Source organism: Aethalodelphis obliquidens, unplaced genomic scaffold, assembly GCF_003676395.1.
Source record: "Aethalodelphis obliquidens isolate GAN/ISIS:26980383/991018 unplaced genomic scaffold, ASM367639v1 scaffold20, whole genome shotgun sequence".
Taxonomy (NCBI): domain Eukaryota; kingdom Metazoa; phylum Chordata; class Mammalia; order Artiodactyla; family Delphinidae; genus Aethalodelphis; species Aethalodelphis obliquidens.
In genome coordinates, this window is record NW_020837964.1 from 10,523,110 (window position 1) to 10,544,180 (window position 21,071).

The following is a 21,071-nucleotide window of genomic DNA, read 5'->3' on the forward strand; positions in this document are numbered from 1 at the left end:
CCCTTACCTGCCCTGTTTTTTTTAAAAAAAAAAAAAAACAAAAAAAAAACAGGTTCTTTCACTCCAGACGTCTTTCCACTGTATGGTTTAAATAAGCAACAAAAGAACTATCTCTATGGGAACTGTCACTGTAAGAAAAAAAAAAAAAAGCAAATATTATGTGTACTCTTAGGGGATTTTCCTAGGTAGAAAGGAACCCACTCACACAAATCTCAAGTCAGCCACAAACAGGACTCAAGAGTTACGCATCTGAAACTTACAAGGGGGGGAAATAGAAAATATGTGTCCATTTCTTATAAGGATTGAGTCATTGATGGATTTTTCAGCTCACAGCTTCCTGTCTTTCTGTCCTGACTTTTCTGTTGTTGTCAGCCTCCCAGTGGGACTTAGAGAAGGTAGGGGCAAGACAGTGAAAACACACGCAAGGCAGACTTAAGACAGCGATCTGACACGTGGAAGCAGTGGCATTCCAGCCCCGCAGGGAAATGGATTAAATCCGAGAAATAACCCTTGTAAGGAAGGGAAAAACCACAGCCATCCTCTGAGTGCGTAGACGGGAGGCATTTTATTTAGGTCCCAAAATATCACATATTGGTTGGTAAGTCAGTCTTTGTCACACTTGCCCTTTGGGAAGAAGAATGAGTCCATAAATGAGTCCATGAAACCAAAGCATGAAGGTTGGTCCCTCACTTCCTCATGCTCAGAGCACCTGGTGACAGTGGGTCTCCCTACTGTGTCCATCCCACTGAGCAAAATGGGGCATCTTGGGACCAGAAACAGAGCTGAAATACAGAAAGTGAAGAAATTCTGTCTTCAGCTGCCCATGCTAGTTAACAAAATATGAAGAAATACTTCTTTTTAAAAATATATATGAAATAATTAAAAGGGAATATATTTTTTATTAATACACATTTTAAAAGCAATATGCTATAAAGAAGAAAATAATCTCCCATAATCTTTTAATCAGCAATAGCCAGTGTTAATACTTTGGTCTATATCGTATTCTTTTTCTTAAGCAAACATAAAAACACGTGTTTCACATACTCAGACACACGCCACACATGTATCATTTTATGTTCTTTTTTTTCTTTTTTTAACAGAACAGAAACCATAATCTTTATGCTGTTTTTCACGTAGTCTTCGAGCATGAGCAGTTGTTCATGTATCAAATGCTCTTTGAGATCATTCGCGATAACTTCCTGGTATTCCAGAGAGAGCACAGGTTCCTTGGGAAAGAGAGAGAGTCAATCCATTTTCCATTTACAGGGACTAAATACAACCAAGGGGAGGATGCTGGACAAGTGCATTATGGGATTCTCCTTTGCCTTGAGTTAGCAACACCTTCGTGTGACTCACAGACCATAGCATGTCGGAAGTCTAAGAGAAGACAAGTCCAAATGAATACGTTCTCCAGAAGCAAACTCTTGACTTTAGGGAGTCCCAATATTTTGATCAGTTCCTCCTGAAAGCAGACCCCCTTCAACCTAATCATTCTAGCGGGAGTGACTCTTCACTGTTGCTCAGATTCCATTTTAAGGAAAAGTCCATGTGAATAAAGACAGTTGAAAGAGGGGGCAGCATTCCTATGTGGGGAGCTGACAAATACAGTTAATCACACACAAAATAAAGTGTATCTTGATGAGAGGTCCTGAAATGAATATCGAAAACAAGGCAGTGGGGTGAACAGACAGAAACAAAAAACCAGAGTCCTTGCGGACAAGTATGAACACATATTCAGTGAGTTCAACTTTTTGTTTATATGCGCACATACTCAGGCAAGTGTAGAAGATGCTTCATGAAAAAGCAAACTCTTAGAGTTTCCACACAGAATTCCCCCAAGATTTTTCTTTGCAGAACATTTTCCATTAGATATGTGCAGTGTGAGTTAAAGCTTCTGGGATACTTCCCTCAAACAGATATTGCCCCGTTTTCAAAATTGTTTTCAATTTCAAAATATTGCTCTGTCTTTACCATATCGTTCTAGAATCCATGGCAGTCCTGAAAACTAAGACGCTACTTGTTAAAAAGTATTAAAATATGAAAACTGTTGGGGGGGCGTGGCATGAGGGTGGAATTCACATGAGTTGTAGATTTTATCAGAAGGAAGTGTTTTCGTACAATATTTAGGTTCTGTATCTTCAGTAAATTATCAGAACCCTGGTAAACCCGAAGCTACACTTGGAAACTTAAGCGGAATTGGTTACCTGCAGTTTTCACTTTGTAACTTCTCATGTCTTATTAGGTTACATAAGTGTCAAGGCCATTTGCTTACGGGATCAAAACACTCAAGTCAATTCCTCATTCTGCAATGCGAGAGCCAAGCCAGCAACTGAACCCAAAATGTGCAATGCCTTCTCCTGCCCTGCCTAGTAAGTCATCTGGAAATGTCTTTCTGGTTGCATCTGTACTTGTGTGCCTTTATTGTTGATAGGAGATGGTTGAAGCCACTGTCGATGCCTCTGATCCAAAGTGATTCAAAAAAAAAAAAAAGTGATTCAAAGATAGACAGAATACCCCCCGCCCCACCCCACCCCCAAAAAAAGTCAATATAAGAAAGGAGATGAGAGTTGCAGTTAAAATATATAACTTGAAAAACACAAATTTGCTTCAGACACTCAGACTCTGGCTATGCCAGCTTAAGCTTGGGGTAAAAAAAAGGCATAAAGGCATCTTTTTTCAACCTTTTCATAGAGACCCCTCTTCTCTGAACTAAAACAGATATTTAAATAACACAGAATCGTATGTTAGTTAAATTTCTATGTGGTTGTATGCTTAACGTTTAGAGAGTCATCCAAGATTTTAAAAATCATATTACTCTGCAACCCATGAAAGCCCAAATGCAAATTACACAGTAGCAAGACACAAAGTTAAAAGGAAGGGTGTAGAGCCCAAGTGGTAACCCCATTTTTGATGAAGAGACACGGTGGGGAGCCCAGTGGGTTTGCTTTTGGATTGATTGGAGCCACACTACTATTTGAACGCTAATTTTAACTAATGTTCCCAGCCAAATGGAGTCTCTTCTTGTTTGATTTATCTTCTGCCAAATGTATTTATATAGAGTTGACAGGGTTTCTTCTGCAGCACCGTTGTGTTCCCTGCTGTTTCCGATCATCTTAATAAGTAGTGTTTGCTTTGTGGTGATGCGATTATATTGTACAGTCTTTTTATATACATACATATTTTTTTCCCTATAAATAGTGTATTTGTCATAATCGTTTGGGGCTTCAGCTCCCCACCAACCCCTAGGCCCAATTGTCAACCGTTTTTCCCTTAGAGTTTGGAACCAGCTGTATCCTGAACACAAAAAGGAGAAAGACATGTGGGGGGCTTCCATGGAATTTTCTCTCTTGCTAAGAAATGTCTGGCTCTAAAAATATCCCGTGGCTCTAAGACGTGATAACCAGACAGTGTTACTGATCCTTGTGGAATAATCTCTCCCTTAGATGGGGAGGTGTGTGCGCGCATGTGTGTGTACGTTTAGGTACGTGTAGGGATTGTCAGTACACTTGAATGTAAGCTAATGTTTTCTTATTTTAAGCCTCCTTTCCATCATTGTTTATCTCCGCCAAGAAAAGAAAGAAACCCCATTCGTATGTACCTCCATGAAAAGGGAGAGAGAGCGTTAGTCATGCTTAACTCCCAGAACTTTCCTGATAGCTCCACGTAGAAATGATATTCTGTGCAGTAACAAGTTTGCTGGCTCTTTAAAAGCAGAACAGCCCCTGCAGTGACTCTGCAGAGTTGGAGTGAAATGGGCAGTGTCTTTTGTTTCTTTTCCCTTTTATGCCACCCTATTTTTTTTTTTTTTTTTTTTTTTTTGGCCTCGCAGTGAGAGGCATGCAGGATCTTAGTTCCCTGACTGGGGATCAAACCTGCGAAGTCCTAACAACTGGACTTCCAGGGAATTCCCTGCAACCCTATTATTTATCTCAGTATTTCCTGTTGAATAATGGGACCTTTTAGGGACTATTCTTCTGCAGAGATATACTAGAAATAAGGGCTTAGACTATTAGAGCTCTAAGGACAAAGGAGTTCATCTGATCTAACTCCATTATTTTCCCATGTAATGACCATGTTATATGTCCTACGGTACGCCAGGCCCTCAGCTGAGGACTGGAAGATGGAGATGAATAGCTTGTATTTCCTGCCATCAATGAACCCACCATCGAATGGAAGAGCTGGATGTGTAAACAGATAATTGAGATGCAGTGAGATACGTGCTATAAAAATGATAAATATAAAAAAGCAGTAAGGGGACTTCGCTGGTGGTCCAGCGGTTAGGACTCTGCACGAGGCACAAGACACGGCCAAAAAAAGAAAAAAAGGCAATAAGGGAGAAAATGGAAAGTAGAGGAATCAGGTCTGCGAGGTCGGGGTTGATTAAAACTAATAATTTCATGATAATATATATCTTTTCTTTGCATCTTACTGTAAGAGAAAATGATTATACAAATACAAGGAGTTCTTTTATTTGGTATCATCTCTTTAACTAAGATAACATGGATTATGCAATGTTTTAGAATCCTAGAACTCATGTGCTAAATTCTCTGGACTAACAGAAAGGCCTTTAACCTCGCACCTCAGGCTTGAGGGGGGCAGGGGAAACCAGAGCAAATATCCTAGGACTAGGAAGATGCAGAAATGCAGACGTGTAACAAACACACATTTGGTCTCGGTGATGTTTTTATGCTTTCAAATGATACTTAGAAGATTTGTAAACCAAGAGCAGTTTTAGACATTGATGCTTTGAAACGTATCGTGATCCTATCTGGTGGATCTTTTTAATGCGAGGCCTTCGAATCAGAGAATTTCAATTAATCACAGCCAGTTGTTGACAAGGATTCTTGGTTGCAGGTGACCATTCTTCAGTGTACACCAAGTCTCAGACAGCTGTGAAAAAAAAAGTAGCGACCTGGCAATCTTTAAATAAAGAATTCGAGATTATATCTCTAACCCATCAGTAAAGTTCAAGGCTAACCAGAAAAAGTTATTTCTAAGTAGGGAACCACCTACTTAGAAATAGTCTTTGTAAGACCCTCTCCGAATGTGCCCCTCTCTCTTTCAGATGCTTGCACGCACGCACACACACACACCCCTCTCTCTTCCCCTCACTGAACCCTTGTTTCATTAGTCTCATTATTGTACTTTTATTAACTTCTTTGTAGCAATTATCAGCAAGTATCTTCTTTATTTGTCCACATAGCCACCTCTTCCATAAGCTTCTTAATGGGAAAAGCATTGTTTCATCCGTCTTTTCCAACCCTAATGCCTAGGAGATCCCGTGGCGCAGGGTTTAAGATCACAACTGGCTGAACGAATGAATCGCTCACACTTCCAGATGGCCCATGTTTCTTTGCCTGCAGAGGACAGGAACGTATTTTTCCCCCGAATCACGTGGTGATTCCATGTGATTCCCTACAAATGGACCACACTCACGTAGGCTTGAAAATCTATAAAAGCAGAATCAGTATGAATTGGCCATATTGGTTCTACAGTTGACCTTAGACTTTCATCAGGTGGTTAATCTTTCACAGTAACTGCTTTGGAATTGATGATCCTTAGTCTTAGCTTCACCAGAAGTAATTCTGTCTTTCACTGAAAGCTGGAAGCCAGGTGAATGGAGCGTGTGCAGCCGGTCATGTGCGGGGGGCCAGCAGAGCCGGAAGGTCCAGTGTGTCCAGAAGAAGCCCTTCCAAAAGGAGGAAGCGGTGTTGCATTCTCTCTGCCCAGTGAGCACACCCACTCAGGTTCAAGTCTGCAACAGCCATGCCTGCCCTCCAGAATGGAGCCCTGGGCCCTGGTCTCAGGTAAGTGGCAAAGGCTTGGAGTCATTGGATTCATTCCCCTTGGAAAAGGAAGGTGACAAAAATATGGGTGGTATCTTTTTTACCCTAAGAGTGTCTCAGCTGTTGGTACGTTTGTGGGAATCACACTGAGTTAATGGGAAATGGGGCATTTGAATGAGCATTTGTAGCGATGCTTATGCAGCCGGAAGTGTGAGACCCCCCTGTACGACAGCTTAGAATACTTCAAAGTCTGATCTCCTAAAAAAATTAGAATATGGAGGCCATTTAGGCTAGACTAGTGAGTGTTGGAGGATTGGCAGATGAAACTGGCTACTGAATTCTCCAAAGCAAACGGAAAATAGCAAGAACTAGGCATAGAAACGTAGAACTAGGCATCATCTTGCTTCAATGATAAGAGGTGCGGTTATTAGGCTACAGAGAGGAGTTGGGCGTGAAGTTGGCTCTTGCCACGAGCTCCCAATGAAAGGTACAAACTCATGAAGTTGGAAGAGCCCTAGAACTACCTGACTTTCACAACTCAGAGGGTCTCAGCTGGGGGCAGTTTGCCCCCCAGGGGAATTTGGCCGTGGAGACATTTTGATCGTCGCAGCTCTGGAGGATGGTGCTACTGGCATCTGGTTGGTAGAGGGAAACATCCTACAAGGCACAGGGCATTGTAAAAAATGTCTGGCCCCCCAACATTATCTGGTCCAAAATGTGCCAAGAACCCTGGTACACGGCATCCTTGCAGGTGAGAGCCCAGCCTCTGCCCAACCATGGATGGCAAGCAGAGGTTTCATCACCTGGACTATGAAGCCAGGTAGGAGCCCCTGGCCACATTTCTACCGAGTTTCCACATAGGGTGCATTACATCCTGGACAGTATTGATTTCGGATGCAGTTTAGCCTTGCACCCTTACACCCCCTTTTATTTCACAGCTAAAACCAAATATGTCCTTTTGAGAACTTACTCAGTATGAAAGGGGTCCTTCAGAACTGTGATAGCCACCAGTTCTTCCATTAGAGACCATGGCTCTGGAAACCATTTGGGAAGCAATTTAAACATTTTACCATGCTGGAAAAAAATCGCGATAAATAAGAATTCTATTGAATAAGAATTTAACTACTTGGATGTTATGAACATGAATGAGAGATGTTTAGGGGTGCAGAGCCCTGGTCTGATATCAGACGAATTTGCCCATCTCCACAACTTGGCAGACGGTCGATTCATCTTGGTCAAGGTACCTAAGCTCTGTGACTCTCAGACACCTCCTTTGTAAAATGGGATAATAGCAGTTATCTCATAGGCTGTTTAGAGGGTCATGTGATATAGGCCCTGGTATACACTAAGGTATATCACCGTGCACAGAAGGCATTCAATAAACACTCTCTGCTGTGGTTTGCAGAGAGACGATTATTATGATATCATCATCATTATCCTGTCTCCATCTCCCTTAGAAATAGGAAGAATGAGAATTCCCACCGGTCCTCTGAGCAGGCTTGGAACGGTGCCCCAGATGTTTGCAAACTCACAGACAGCCAAGACAAGTGGGACCACATCTCATGCGGCCCTTCTGAGAGGCCAACAAGAAGACTGTAAAGGCCAGGGAGGGGACACGTCCCTTGGGGGCACACCCCAGCCTGGGGCCAAAGTCTTCTAAGTGATCTTGGCAACTTGTGAAGTACAAATCTGAAAGCCAGGAGATGATTTGCCGCCTTACATATTTCACAGTGCTTGTGAAGTCAGGACAGTAAGAGTAGAAGAGTATGAGACCACCGTGCACAGTTACCTCCAAATATTTGACGAGTGTCGACTTAGTTTTTCCCCAAGAGTTAGCACAGTGCCCCGCCTAGAAACAGCAGATGTTAGGGGCAGGAATTGGACACTCCCAGCCCATTTTCATAAATGTCACGGTCTGTTGCCGTCCCTATTGTACATATTATACTTTGCTATTATTCTCCTTGTCCAAAGCACTGACGGTCCTCTTTCACCAATGCCCAGATTGACTCTGCCTTGTGCCAGAGAGAGATACAGTTACATCCATGAATAGGCCCTGTACCATTTTCCAAATTGTTATCATGTGTGCTGTACACAGAACCCCTCTCTTCTCCATTAAGAATAAAACTTGTCTTCAGACCTGGGGCAACACAGCAACCCCTGGGCATTCAGAATGTTGAAAGGGAACAGTAATCTGTACTTAGAGGCTCTGGAGGGAGGAAAGATTTATTCTGCTGGCTGCAAGGGATTTTATTGGGCATTTGGTTCTAGTGCTTAAAAATTGCTCTGTAAACCCTTCATTAATACATTCGTCTGGAAGACAGTCTTTTGAGACTAGCATGTACATGCCTTTTTTTAAATCTCAAGTGTTCTAAGACCTGTGGACGAGGGGTGAGGAGACGTGAAGTCCTGTGTAAAAGTTCTGCCACGGTAGAGGACGTCCCTGAGAGCTTGTGTGCCAGCAGCCCGAGACCAGAATCGCAGGAGGGCTGCGTCCTAGGACGATGTCCCAAGAACAGTCGGCTCCAGTGGGTCGTCTCTTCGTGGAGTGAGGTATGAGTTTAGATGTAGTGCTGGGTTTTGTTGGGAATGCTCAGCTCATCCCCCAGCATCCACTCAGTGCTCCTCTCTGTTCCACACGTGTATACCAAGTGGCTGCTTACTATTCATTCTTCCCTGCTGATTTCTTCCTCGCATATTAATAAAGCACCCATCACACTGACTGGGCAGTGCCTGGGCCGTGGAGGTACCAAACCGTACGTATAAAGCATGTGTATAAAAATACAGGTGGGACTTCCCTGGCGGCGCAGTGGTTGGGAATCCGCCTGCCAATGCAGGGGACGCGGGCTCGAGCCCTGGTCCGGGAAGATCCCATGTGCCGCGGAGCAACTAAAAGCCCGTGCGCCACAACTACTGAGCCTGCGCTCTAGAGCCTGCTAGCCGCAACTAGAGAAAGCCAAGGCACAGCAACGAAGACCCAACGCAGCCAAAAATGAATAATTTATATAAATAAAAAAAAAATACAGGTAAGGTAAGCGGAGTGCTGTGGTAGAGGTCTGTGATCCCACGGGAGAGCCTGAGGTCCACCCAACCCCCGCGTCAGGAGGAGACCTTGGCAGAAGCGACTTTCCAGGGAGTGAGAGCCTGAGGGATGAGCAGGAATCAGGCAAAGCCAGGGCCAGGGCTGTTCAGACAGAGGGTGCACCCTACGCAAGGGAGAGACTGGAGAATATAACGCAGTCAGGGCGGAACTGGGCAGGGGGTCGGGGTGGAAGCTGGAGGTTTCATCAGGCACAGCTCGTGAGGGCCGGGGGTGGCGGGCTACAAATATATCCTATAAAGGTTGGGGAGCTATTTAAAATTTTAAATAAAGCAGTGGAACAATCAGGTTTTCATCTCAGACAGAGGGGAACCCAAAGCCAGAGGCAGGAAAGCCGCTTGCCTGGATGTTGCAGTGATGAAAGATGAAAGTTTTCCAGGGATGGCAGGAAGCAGGGTCTTTGAGAGTTCCTAAAGAAGCCGGCTGGTACCTTCAGGCATATGTTGGGTAGGGGAGAGGGAAGATTTAAAGATGCCCCCCAGACTTCTAGCTTGGGAAAATCCTTTGAGTTCACAGGCATAGGAAACATGAGAAAAGACGCCAAACCGCAAGTGTCCATCAGAAACACGTAAGGCGAGGTCTCTGCTCTTATGGAGTCCACCGTCTGGTGAGCAACACAGATGCCCAGAAAGAGAAAAGTCACTAGTGGGGATGGTGAGGTCCAGTAGTGGAGGGGCTTCTATCCCAACAGCCTCTGGGTCTTTTCCATCAATGCCCTTTCATTCTATGTAGATGACAAGTATTGAGCAACACATCCGCCTCTCTCCTCCTCGCTCATTTTCTTTAAGAGACATTATAACCTAATGGCTAAAGGCATGGGCTTGAATCAGACTTAGTGCATTAAAAAGCGGTCTTCAGTGATTACTACAGGTGTGACCTTGGGCTAAGCCTCATTTTCCTCCTTGGCACCTTGGAGCCAACACTTGCACCTCCCTCCCTCATAGAGCTGCTGTAAGTATAAGCTCAGTGTTATCCTTTATCATTTATTTATTTTATCTTTATTGAAGTAGAGTTGATTTACAGTGTTGTGCTAATTTCTGCTGTACAGCAAAGTGACTCAGTTATACACATGTATACATTCTTTTCTATATTCTTTTCCATTATGGTTTATCCCTGGAGATTGGATATAGTTCCCTTGTAGGGAACTATAGGACCTTGTAGTTTATCCATTCTAAATGTAGTAATTTGCATCTACTAACCCCAAACTCCCAATCCATCCCTCTCCCTCCACCCCTCCGTTTTGGCAACCACAAGTTTGTTCACTATGTCTGTGTGTCTGTTTCTGTTTCATAGATATGTTCATTTGTGTCATATCTTACATTCCACATATAAGTGATACCATATGGTATTTGTCTTTCTCCTTCTGACTTATTTCACTTAGTATGATAATCTCTAGTTCCATCCATGTTGCTGCAAATGCCTGCACCAACTTACATTCCCACCAACAGGGCAGGAGTGTTCCCTTTTCTCCACACCCTCTCCAGCATTTGTTATTTGTAGACTTTTTAATAATGGCCATCTGACCAGTGTGAGGCGGTACCTCACTGTAGTTTTGATTTGCATTTCCCTAATAATTAGTGATGTTGAGCATCGCTTCACGTGCCTATTGGCCATTTGTACGCCTTCTTTGGAGAAATGATTATTTAGGTCTTCTGCCCATTTTTCAATTGGGTTGTTTTTTCTGTTGTTAAGTTGTATGAGCTGTTTGTATATTTTGGAGATTAAGCCCTTGTTGGTTGCATCATTTGCAAAAGTTTTCTCCCGTTCCACAGGTTTTCAGTTTTTTTATGGTTTCCTTTGCTGTGAAAAACCTTGTAAGTTTGATTGGGTCCCACTTGTTTATTTTTGTTTTTATTTCTATTGCCTTGGGAAGCTGACCTAAGAAAACACCGGTATGATTTATGTCAGAGAATGTTTTGCCTATGCTCTCTTCTACGAGTTTTACAGTGTCATATTGTAAGTTTAAGTCTTTAAGGCATTTTTCATTTCTTATTTTGTTTATTTGGGTTCTCTTTTTCTTCTTGGTGAGTCTGGTCAGAGGTTTGTCAATTTTGTTTACCCTTTCAAAGAACCAGCTCTTGATTTTATTTTTTTCTATTGTTTTTTAATCTGTTTTATTTCCTCTAAACTGTATTGTTTCCTTCCTTCTGCTGCCTTACGTTTGTTTACTCTCCTTTTTCTAATTTACTCTCCTTTTTCTAATTATTTCAGGTAGTAGGTTAGGTTGTTTGAGATTTTTCTTGTTGTTTTGAGGAAGGCATGTAGTTCTAGGAACTTCCCTGTAAGAACTGATTTTGCTGCATCCCATAGCTTTTGTGTGGTTGTGCTTTCGTTTCATTTGTTTCAAGGTACTTTTTAGTTTCTTTTTTGATTTCCTTGTTGACCCATTGGTTTTTCTAGTAGCACATCGTTTAGTCTCCATGTAATCGGTTTTTTTCTCATTTCTTTTCCTATGGTTGATTTCTAGCTTCATGCCATTGCGGTCAGAGAAGATGCTCAAAATAATTTCTATACTCTTAAATGTGTTGAGGTTAGTTTTGTGCCCTAGTATGTGGTCAGTCCTAGAGAATGTTCCATGTGTACTTGAAAAGAATGTGTATTCTGGTTTGTTTGGGTTTTTTTGATGTAATGTCCCAAAAATATCAATTAAGTGTAACTGTTCTATTGTATCATTTAGGATCTCTGTTGTCTTTGATTTTCTGTCTAGAAGATACGTCCATTGATGTGAGTGGGGTGTTAAAGGGAGAGATTGACAGGAATACAATAATAGTTGGAGACTTTACGTCTGTTAGGACTTGTTTTATGTATTTTGGTGCTCCTATATTAGGAGTTAAGGAGTGTAAAATCCTCTTCTTGTATTGACCCTCTTATCATTATATAGTGTCCTTCTTTAAAACAGAGGCCATAAAGAAAAAGTCTATTTTGTCTGATACAAGTATTGTGACTCCCGCTTTCTTGTCGTTTCTGTTTGTATGAAGTATCTTCTTCCATCCCCTCATTTTCAATCTATTTGTGTCCTCTGCCCTATGGTGGGTCTCTTGTATTTTAATGCAGTCTGCCACTCTGTGTCTTTTGATTGGCGCATTCAGTCCATTGACATTTAAGGTAATTATTGATACATATGTATGTATTGCCATTTTAAACCTTGTTTTCCAGTTAATTTTGTTTCTTCTTTGTTCGTTCTTCTTGTTTTTCTTTCTGTGGTTTAATGATTTCCTTTTATTTTATGCTTGTGTTTTCTTGCTTTTGGTTTTTGTGAATCTATGGTACGTGTTTGATGTGTGGTTGCCCTGTTTTTCAAGTATGTTCACCCCCTCCTATATCTGCTTGCTTTATACTGATAGTCAAATAGGCTCAAACACATTCTAGAAAAAAAAATCTACATTTTCTTACTCTTTCCCCACATTTTATGATTTTCATGTCCTTTTGTACATCTTCATGTTTATCCTTTTGCTGTTCCTGTATTTATCATTGCTTTCACAGATAGGTTTTTTTTTCCTTTTGATCTGTATATTGAATTCTTTAAGTGATTTACTTTCCATTTGTGATTTCCTCCTTCCTATATCTTCCTTTCTGTTTAGAAAAGACCTTTCAGTATTTCTTCTGGGATAGGTTTAGTACTGCTGTATTCTTTTAGTTTTTGCTTGTCTGAGAAATTCTTTCCCTCCCCTTCTATTCGAAATGGTAATCTTGCTGGGTAGAGTAACCTAGGTTGCAGACTTTCCCCTCCAGGACTTTGCTGCCGAGAGTGCCCTCACAGAGAAAGAAGCTCCTATGGCGGTCCTGCCCCCTCCTAGCACACCCCCCCCCCAACAATAGTGCCTTGCCTCTCTAATGGGCCCAGGCTTCTTTCTGTCCTCCCTCAGCTGGGGCATACCACGCCCTAGCCCCCTCTGGGTGTCTCCAAGCAACGAACCCCAGTCCTCTCCCTGGGTCTGACCTCCAAATCCCGAGCGTCAGCACCCAGCCCCTGCCTGCCTCAGCAGAGGAGCATCTCAGGCTAGGGGGTTCCGGGCAGTGGTACCAACCCTCCATGCAGGTCTCTCTCCTCTTTGCTCTCTACAAACTGGTTGCTGTGCTCCTCCAAGGCTCCAAAGCTTCCCCTCTGTCCTGGTTGATCTCCCTGCCAGTGAGGGGACTTCCCAGGGTGCAGAAAGCCTTCCCCTTGCACAGTTTCCTCCCAGGGGCACAGATCCTGTCCCAATTCCTCTTTTTTTTCCTTTTTTCTTTTGTCCTACCCAGTTATGTGGAGATTTTCTTACCCTTTTGAAAGTCTGAGGTCTCCTGCCAGGGTTCAGTAGATGTTCTGTGAGAATCAGTCCACGTGCAGGTGTATTTTTGATGTGTTTGTGGCAGAAGGTGAGCTCCATACCCTGGTCCTCCAGCATCTCGATCCCATCCCTGTCCTTCGTTATTTATGATGGTTACACGGATGCCAGTTCTTACGGATTTATTCAGTTCATCAAGGCTTCGTACAGTATTCCATAATACTGTTTAAAACCAAAACCAGTTTTCTCATACTTTTCATCTGCCTCCATCCTTCTCTGTTTTTCCTGCCATACCACAGCTGCAGGTTGTATCTCAGGCAAGAGGGAGGCAGGGTAAAAATGAAGGCAAGTTACTTGGGATCTGACGGTTCTTCCCCTGCACTGCATCTGACCCCAGTCTCCCTGCCCTGCTTCCTTGGCACACCGAGCCCTGACTCTGCAGAGAGGCCTCAGGTATTCCTGGACATCCAGTCACTACACAGAGATCCTGATCACATCCTCTGCCAATCTTGTCTCTCTCTCGGACTTTGTCTCACTCCCTCCACGTGGCATCTCCTGGTCCTGCTGGGCAGGGCCTCATTTTGTTCTACGGTACTGATGACTTCTGTGACCTTGGGAAAGTGACTCCGATTCTCTGGCCTCTACAGCACGAGGGACTGGGTGCAGTGCTTTCGGGATCCAGGCGTGGTGTGGTTGACCTGCTGCAGTCCCGTCCCTCGGATTACACGTGGATGGTGCCTCCTTAGGTCAGAACGCATCTGCGCAGCAGACGTAACGGTGGAGCCTGCACACTGACGCCTCTTTTCTTGGCCCCTAGTGTTCCGCTAGCTGTGGTTTGGGGGTAAGGAAGAGGGAAATGAAATGCAGCGAGAAGGCCTTCCAGGGCAAGCTGGTAACCCTCCCTGAGCGACGGTGCCGCAATATTAAGAAACCAAACCTGGACTTGGAAGAAACCTGCAACCGAGGGGCGTGTCCAGCCCGTCCAGTGTACAGTATGGCAGCTGGGTGGTATTCGTCGCCATGGCAACAGGTGAGTGCACACAGAGTGAGGGGTTTTACACCTAGGAGAGATTCAAGAAAAGGAGGCAGTTTACAGCTGCTGCTGTTACAGACCTGTCCAAACAACCTGAGCTCCTTGGCCAGCTCCACTGCCCATGCGGCCCTGGGCAGATTCCATCATCTGTGAGCCTCCATTTTCACATCTAGAAAATTGAGATGATAATATCTTGCAGAGCTGGGTTTTTTTTTTTTTTCTTGCGGAGCACAGGCTCCGGATGCGCAGGCTCAGTGGCCATGGCTCACGGGCCCAGCCGCTCTGCAGCATGTGGGATCCTCCCGGACCAGTACACGAACCCGTGTCCCCTGCATCGGCAGGCGGACTCTCAGCCACTGCGCCACCAGGGAAGCCTTTTTGAATGAGTAAATAAAGTCCTTAGTCCCAGGGCCGTCACACCGTGCTGATGTTCACAGTCGTTGCTGGTGTTCAAACCATCACGAGAGTCTTCTGTATTTTAGAAATGCTGCTCAGAGGCTTGACTCGCTTGGCTTTTATGTCATGTTTCTGAATAATATAATAGCTAACATTTGTCAAACGCTTTCTACGCTACGGACTGTACATGCATCCTCTATTCCCTCCGTTCATCCTGGAAACAGTCTTATCAGTGGGTATTATTGCCCCTTTTTTGAGGCAGGTAAAGCTCAGTGACTTCGGCAATTCAGCCAAAGACACCCAGCTTTTAAACTCAGATCCTCGAAAGACTTGGAGGCAACTTTAGACACGCTGCTTTGGGCTAGGATTGGTATGTGATGCTAAGTCTCAGAGAATGATACGCCCTCAGGAATCCAAAGCTGTGTTTTGGTCCGTGCGTTGTTACAACCAATGGGAGTTACATAGCTCTTCAGAGACCCCACTGGCTTGAGAGGTGCTACCCACCTCATCATGCAACACAGGAGCCAGGTAGGTTTGGGTATGTATTGGGGAGGCTCGGGGAACTAAAACCTGGAGGAAAGATCAGGAAATTAGCATGATTGCATCTCTCTAATTGGCTAGGCTCCTACTAGGTGATATGCCTATTGCTATGAATTCCTTTAAAAAATTTTAACAGATTTAGAAATTGATTCATGTAAAATCATTTAGATCAGGGATCAGCAAATAATTTCCAGCGGGCAAATCATCTCCGCCAGCTGCTGCCTGGATAAACTTTTATTAGCGCACAGCCATGCTCATTTGTTTGTGGTGTTCACGGCTGCTTTAGTGCTGCAAAGGCAAAGTTGAGTAACTGCAACAAAAATCGTATGGCCCATAAAGCCTAAAATACGTACTACTGTGAGAGGAGAGTTCCCCAGATGACAGAGTAGGAGTTCACCCCCTCTCACGGGCACACCAAAATAACAACTATTTACAGAACGACAATTGACGACAAAGACCGGAACCTACCAGAAAAGATCTTCTGCAACTAAAGATGTAACGAAGGAGCCACAGTGAGATGGGTAGGAGAGGCAGAGTCGCAGTATACCCCCAGGTGGGTGATTCACAAATGGGAGAATCGCTACAGTTGCAGAGCTTGTCCCCAGGGAGCAAGGGATCTGCACCAGGAAGATGAGCCTTCAGGACGTCTGGCCTTGGAGGCCAGTGGAGCTTACTTTCAGGAGTTCCGGAGCACTGTGGGAAACAGAGACACCGCTCTTAAAGGGTGCACACAGAATGTCACACACTCTGAGACCTAGGGCATAAGCAATGCTTAGAAAGGAGCCTGGGTCAGACCTACCTGCTGATCTTGGAGAGTCTCCTGGAGAAGAAGGAAGCAACTGGAACAAACCCTGGGTACAGACACTGGCATTGGGGGAGCTCATTCTACCACATGGACACTAGTGCTGGCAAGCGCCATTTTGTAACCTCCCTCGAGCTGATTAGCCTAGGGATCCAGCCCTGCCTGCCAGCCTAAAGGCACCAGTACTGGGACGCCTCAGGCCAAGCAGTTTAACTGGGTGCAGATGCTGCCCCACCCACCAGCAAAGAGGCTGCCTTAAGACTCCCTGGGCCCAAGCCCAGCCTACCAGTGAGGCTGCTCTAGCCTCAGAACCAGCCTCACCCACCAGCAGGTGGACAGCAGCCTCAGGACAACTGCAGCCATGGCGGGACCCAGCCCACCCACCAGCAGGCCAACACCAGCTCTAAGATACCTTGGCTGCCAGCTGCCCTGGGATCCAGCCCAACTCATCAGTAGGCCAACACAAGCTGTGAGACATGCCAGGCCCACAGCAGCTGTGTCAGAAAATGGCTTTACCCACCAACATTTAGACACAACCTCTGGGACCACTGGACTCTGCAGCCAGACGCCAGGACCTGACTTTGCCTGCCACTGGGCTGGCACTAGCCCCAGGACCTGGCTGAATGCACCAGTAGGTGGGCCTCAGCCCTGGGATCTCCTGGACCCTGACCCTGCTCACCAGCAAGCCAGCACTAAGCCCAGGGTTCTGCAGCCAGCCACCTTGTGACACAGCCTCACCAAGCAGCGGTCAGCAGCCTCTGCACAAGGCAGGGCAATAAAAGGAATCCACGCTGGAAAAGAAGAAGTAACACTGTCACTGTTTGTAGATGACATTATACTATACATAGAAACTCCTAAAGATACACCACCAAAAAAACTACCACAGCTCATCAATGGATTTGGTAAAGCTGTAGGATACAAAATTAATATACAGAAATCTGTTATATTTCCATACACTAATAACAACCTGTCAGAGAAATTAAACAATCCCATTTACAATTACATCAAAAAGAATAAAATACCTAGGAATAAACCTACCCAAGGAGGTAAAGGACCTGTACTCGTAAAACTATAAGACACTGATCAAAGAAACTGAAGAGGTCATAAACAGATGGAAAGATATACTGTGTTTGTGGATTGGAAGAATTAATATAATTAATATTGTTAAAATGATCATACTACCCAAGGCAATCTACATATTCAGTGCAATCCCTATCAAAATACCAATAGCATTTTTCGCAGAACTGGAACAAATAATCTTAAAATTTGTTTGGAAACACAAGAGACCCTAAATAGCCAAAACAATCTTGAGAAAGAAGAACAGAACTGGAGGTATCATGCTCCCTGACTTCAGACTATACTAAAAAACTATGGTAATCTAAACAGTATGATACTGGCACAAAAACAGACACATGGATTAATGGGACCGAATAGAGAGCCCAGAATTAAACCCATGCACTTAAGGTCAATTAATCTACAATGAAGGAGGCAAGAATATACCGTGGAGAAAATAGTCTCTTCAATTAGTGGTACTGGGAAAACTGTACTACTGCATGTAAAAGAATGAAATTAGTACATTTTCTCATACCATATACAAAAATAAACTCAGAATGGAGTAAAGACCTAAATGTAAGACCAGAAACCATAAAACTCCTAGAAGAAAACATAGGCAGAACATTCTTTTACATAAATTGTAGCAATGTGTTTTTGGGTCTGCCTCCTCAGGCAGAGGAAACTAAAGCAAAAATAAACACATGGGATCTAATTAAACTTAAAAACTTTTCACATCAAAGGAAACCATAGACAAAATGAAATGACAACCTACCGACTGGGAGGAAATATTTGCAAATGATGTGACTAATAAGGGGATAATATCCAACATATAAACAACTCACACAAATCCGTATCAAAAAACAAAACAACCCAATCAAAAATGGGCAGAACTGAATAAACACTTTTCCAAAGAGGACATGCAGATGGCCAAAGAGTACATGAAAAGATGCTCAACATCACTGATCATCAGAGAAATGCAAATCAAAACCACAGTGAGGGACTTCCCTGGTGGCACAGTGGTTAAGAATCTGCCTGCTAATGCAGGGGACACGGGTTCAAGCCCTGGTCCTAGAAGATGCCACATGCCGCAGAGCAGCTGAGCCCATGCGCCACAACTACTGAGCCTGCGCTCTTGAGCCCGCATGCTGCAACTACTGAGCCTGCGTGCCTAGAGCCCGTGCTCCACGACAAGAGAAGCCACTGCGATGAGAAGCCCACACTGAAGAGTAGCCCCCACTCACCCTGCAAGTACAGGAAGCCCGCCCGCACACAGCAACGAAGACGCAACGCAGCCAAAAATAAAGTTATATTAAAAAAAAAACACAGTGAGATGTTACCTCACACTTCTTAGTATGGCTATCATCAAAAAGAATGCAAATAACAAATGTTGGCGAGGATGTGGAGAAAAGGGAACCCCTATACACTGTTGGTGGGAATGTAAATTGGTGCAGACACTGTGGAAAACAGTATGGACATTCCTCAAAAAACTAAAAATAGAACTACCATATGACCCAGCAGTTCAACTCCTGGGTATGTATCCAAAGAAAAAGAAAACACTAATTCAAAAAGATACATGCACCCTAATTTTCATAACAGCATTATTTACAATAACCAAGATATGAAAGCAAACTAAGTACCTATCGACAGATGAGTGGATAAAGAAGATGTGGTACATGTATATAATGGACTACTACTCAGCCATAAAAAAGGAAATAATGCCATTTGCAGCAACATCAATGGACCAGGAAGGTATTATGCTTAGTGAAATAAGTCAGATAGAGAAGGATAAACACTGTTATCACTTATATGTAGAATGTAAAAAATATAGAGAACAAACCAGTAACAGAGTGGGAGGGGCATTAAAAGGTACAAACTACTGTATATATAATAAATAAGCTACAATGACATGTTTTACAGCACAGGGGTTATAACCAATATTTTATAATAACTATAAACGGAATATAATCTATAAAAATTTTGAATCACTCTGTTGTACACCTGAGACTAATACAATATTGTAAATCAAATAAAAATATTTACTGTCTTGCTCTTTACAAAAAAAGTTTGCCAACTTCTGGTTTAAATGATTTGATAACACTAATACAGCTATATTTGAATTTGGGGCTAAATCCAAAACTCATACTCTTTTTACCTCAACGTATCTTTTCCTCTCAAATGCCAATCCATATAGTGATGCTTGTCCAAGATGAAGTCTGCACCTGTCCACAATAAAATAAGAAAAATAATAAGGATAATTTAGTGAATTTTTTAAAAGCAAAATACATATAAAAATCTATTTAAAGGGCTATCTTTTCCCCTGATAATATTTTCTTGTTTTCCAGGCACAAATATCTTTATATGTGTGCCTGGAAAAATATAACTTGACACTCCTTATTAGTCTTTTTTTTTTGTTTTTAAACTTCAGTTGGACAGTGAAATAATTGACTTCTAGGAAGCACCATATCCACCAGGCTAACTCAGAGTTCGGCTGGGCACAGAGGGCATAATTCCAAAGCTGTCTCGGAGAGTTATTTCTTTTGCTGTCCAAGTTTTGAACTACCCCCCCACTATCGTATCTGCAGAGATTGCCTGGAATTCTTTAAATACTGTGATGAATTGCCTAGATGTGTCTCTCTTTGTTTCTGCATTCTTATAGCAGCTTCTGTATTTCTTTATGAGTCACTTAACTGGGAGACACACATTCTTGGGGGAGATAGACAGCATTTGCTTAAGAGCCTTCTAATCAGATCCCATGGCTCCCACATGTTAGAAGAGACTCAGTGTACCACGAGCACATTGTGCCTGGCTCTGGACAATCCCTGTTTTATGGACAGGCATCTTGGCGATGTCATGAAGCATAGGGATTCCTTTTATTTGATGTCACTGACATCAGACAGGACACCATCCCGATTGATCCTGACTCCTTCCTCTTTTCCCTTTTCTGCAGTGCACGGTGACCTGTGGAGGAGGGGTCCAGACTCGATCAGTCCACTGTGTTCAGCAGGGCCAGCCTTCCTCAAGTTGTCTGCTCCGGCAGAAACCTCCGGTGCTACGAGCCTGTAATACAAACTTCTGTCCAGCTCCTGAAAAGAGAGGTAAAGGACCCCATGTGCCAGTCAGTTTTACTGCTCTTTGGAATATTTTTCAAAAGCCTACCGTATTTGATTGCGTAGCTTATGCATTGCACAACGCTAGAGGGCGCCATTCACATCCAAGTCTATGTGAAGAGCACTCCTGAGAGGTGTACAAGGCACAGATCCAGGAAAGTTCCTGCTCAAAGTGATCTTGTTTGCATGGGTATGCAAGAACATTTAATTCTACAATTAATGGCTTTTTAGCCATTCATTTTTACTTTGAAAGGACGAAATGGTAATGTTGCAAGGCCCTTTTCTTAAATTTAAATTGAAAAAAGTAACCACCATGTGCCAGAGCCATAAAAAAGAATGAAATAATGCCATTTGCAGCAACCTGGATGGACCTAGAGCTCATCATAATAAGTCAGACAGAGGAAGAGAAGTATCATATGATATCACTTATATGTGGAATCTAAAAAAAAAATGATACAAATGAACTTATTTACAAAACAGAAACAGTCTCACAGACTTCGAAAACAAACTTACGGTTACCAAAGGGGAAACGTGGGGAGGGAGGGATAAATTAGGAGTTTGGGATTAACATATACACGCTACTATATATAAAAGAGATAACCAATAAGGACATACTGTATAGCACAGGGACCTCTACTCAATATTCTGTAATATCCTATATGGGAAAAGAATCTAAAAAAGAATGGATGTATGTATAACTGAATCACTTTGCTGTACACCTGAAACTGGCACAACATAGTAAATCAACTATACTGCAAGATCAAATAAAAATTACATTTAAAGAAAGAAAGATAAAAAAAGTTGAACAAAGTAACCACCATAGGCCAGAGATAATGCTTATCCACCAGAATGCAAGAGTGAACAAGAATTGCCCTCTAGGAACATACGTACGCGGGCCTCTCACTGCTGTGGCCTCTCCCGTTGCGGAGCACAGGCTCCGGACGCGCAGGCTCAGCGGCCATGGCTCACGGGCCCAGCCGCTCCGCGGC

General features: G+C 43.4%; 1 protein-coding gene and 2 long non-coding RNA genes across 3 annotated transcripts in view; 1 reads left to right on the forward strand and 2 right to left on the reverse strand.

The window, feature by feature from the left end:
* Positions 1-21,071, forward strand: part of ADAMTS18 (ADAM metallopeptidase with thrombospondin type 1 motif 18) — a 156,202-nt gene that overhangs the window by 128,345 nt on the left and 6,786 nt on the right. The window contains exons 18-22 of the mRNA XM_027119199.1: positions 2,243-2,369; positions 5,603-5,807; positions 8,151-8,336; positions 13,969-14,181; positions 19,923-20,070. Coding sequence (XP_026975000.1) covers positions 2,243-2,369; positions 5,603-5,807; positions 8,151-8,336; positions 13,969-14,181; positions 19,923-20,070 — 879 coding nt within the window. The remainder of the gene's footprint in view (positions 1-2,242; positions 2,370-5,602; positions 5,808-8,150; positions 8,337-13,968; positions 14,182-19,922; positions 20,071-21,071) is intronic.
* Positions 178-15,808, reverse strand: LOC113627046 (uncharacterized). The gene is made up of 3 exons (XR_003435408.1): positions 15,589-15,808; positions 14,089-14,212; positions 178-2,459 (listed from the first exon to the last, which is right to left on the reverse strand). It is a non-coding gene; the product is annotated as an uncharacterized LOC113627046 (long non-coding RNA).
* On the reverse strand, positions 16,620-21,002 carry LOC113627047 (uncharacterized). Its single transcript, XR_003435409.1, has 4 exons — positions 20,970-21,002; positions 19,934-20,058; positions 19,128-19,194; positions 16,620-16,713 (listed from the first exon to the last, which is right to left on the reverse strand). It is a non-coding gene; the product is annotated as an uncharacterized LOC113627047 (long non-coding RNA).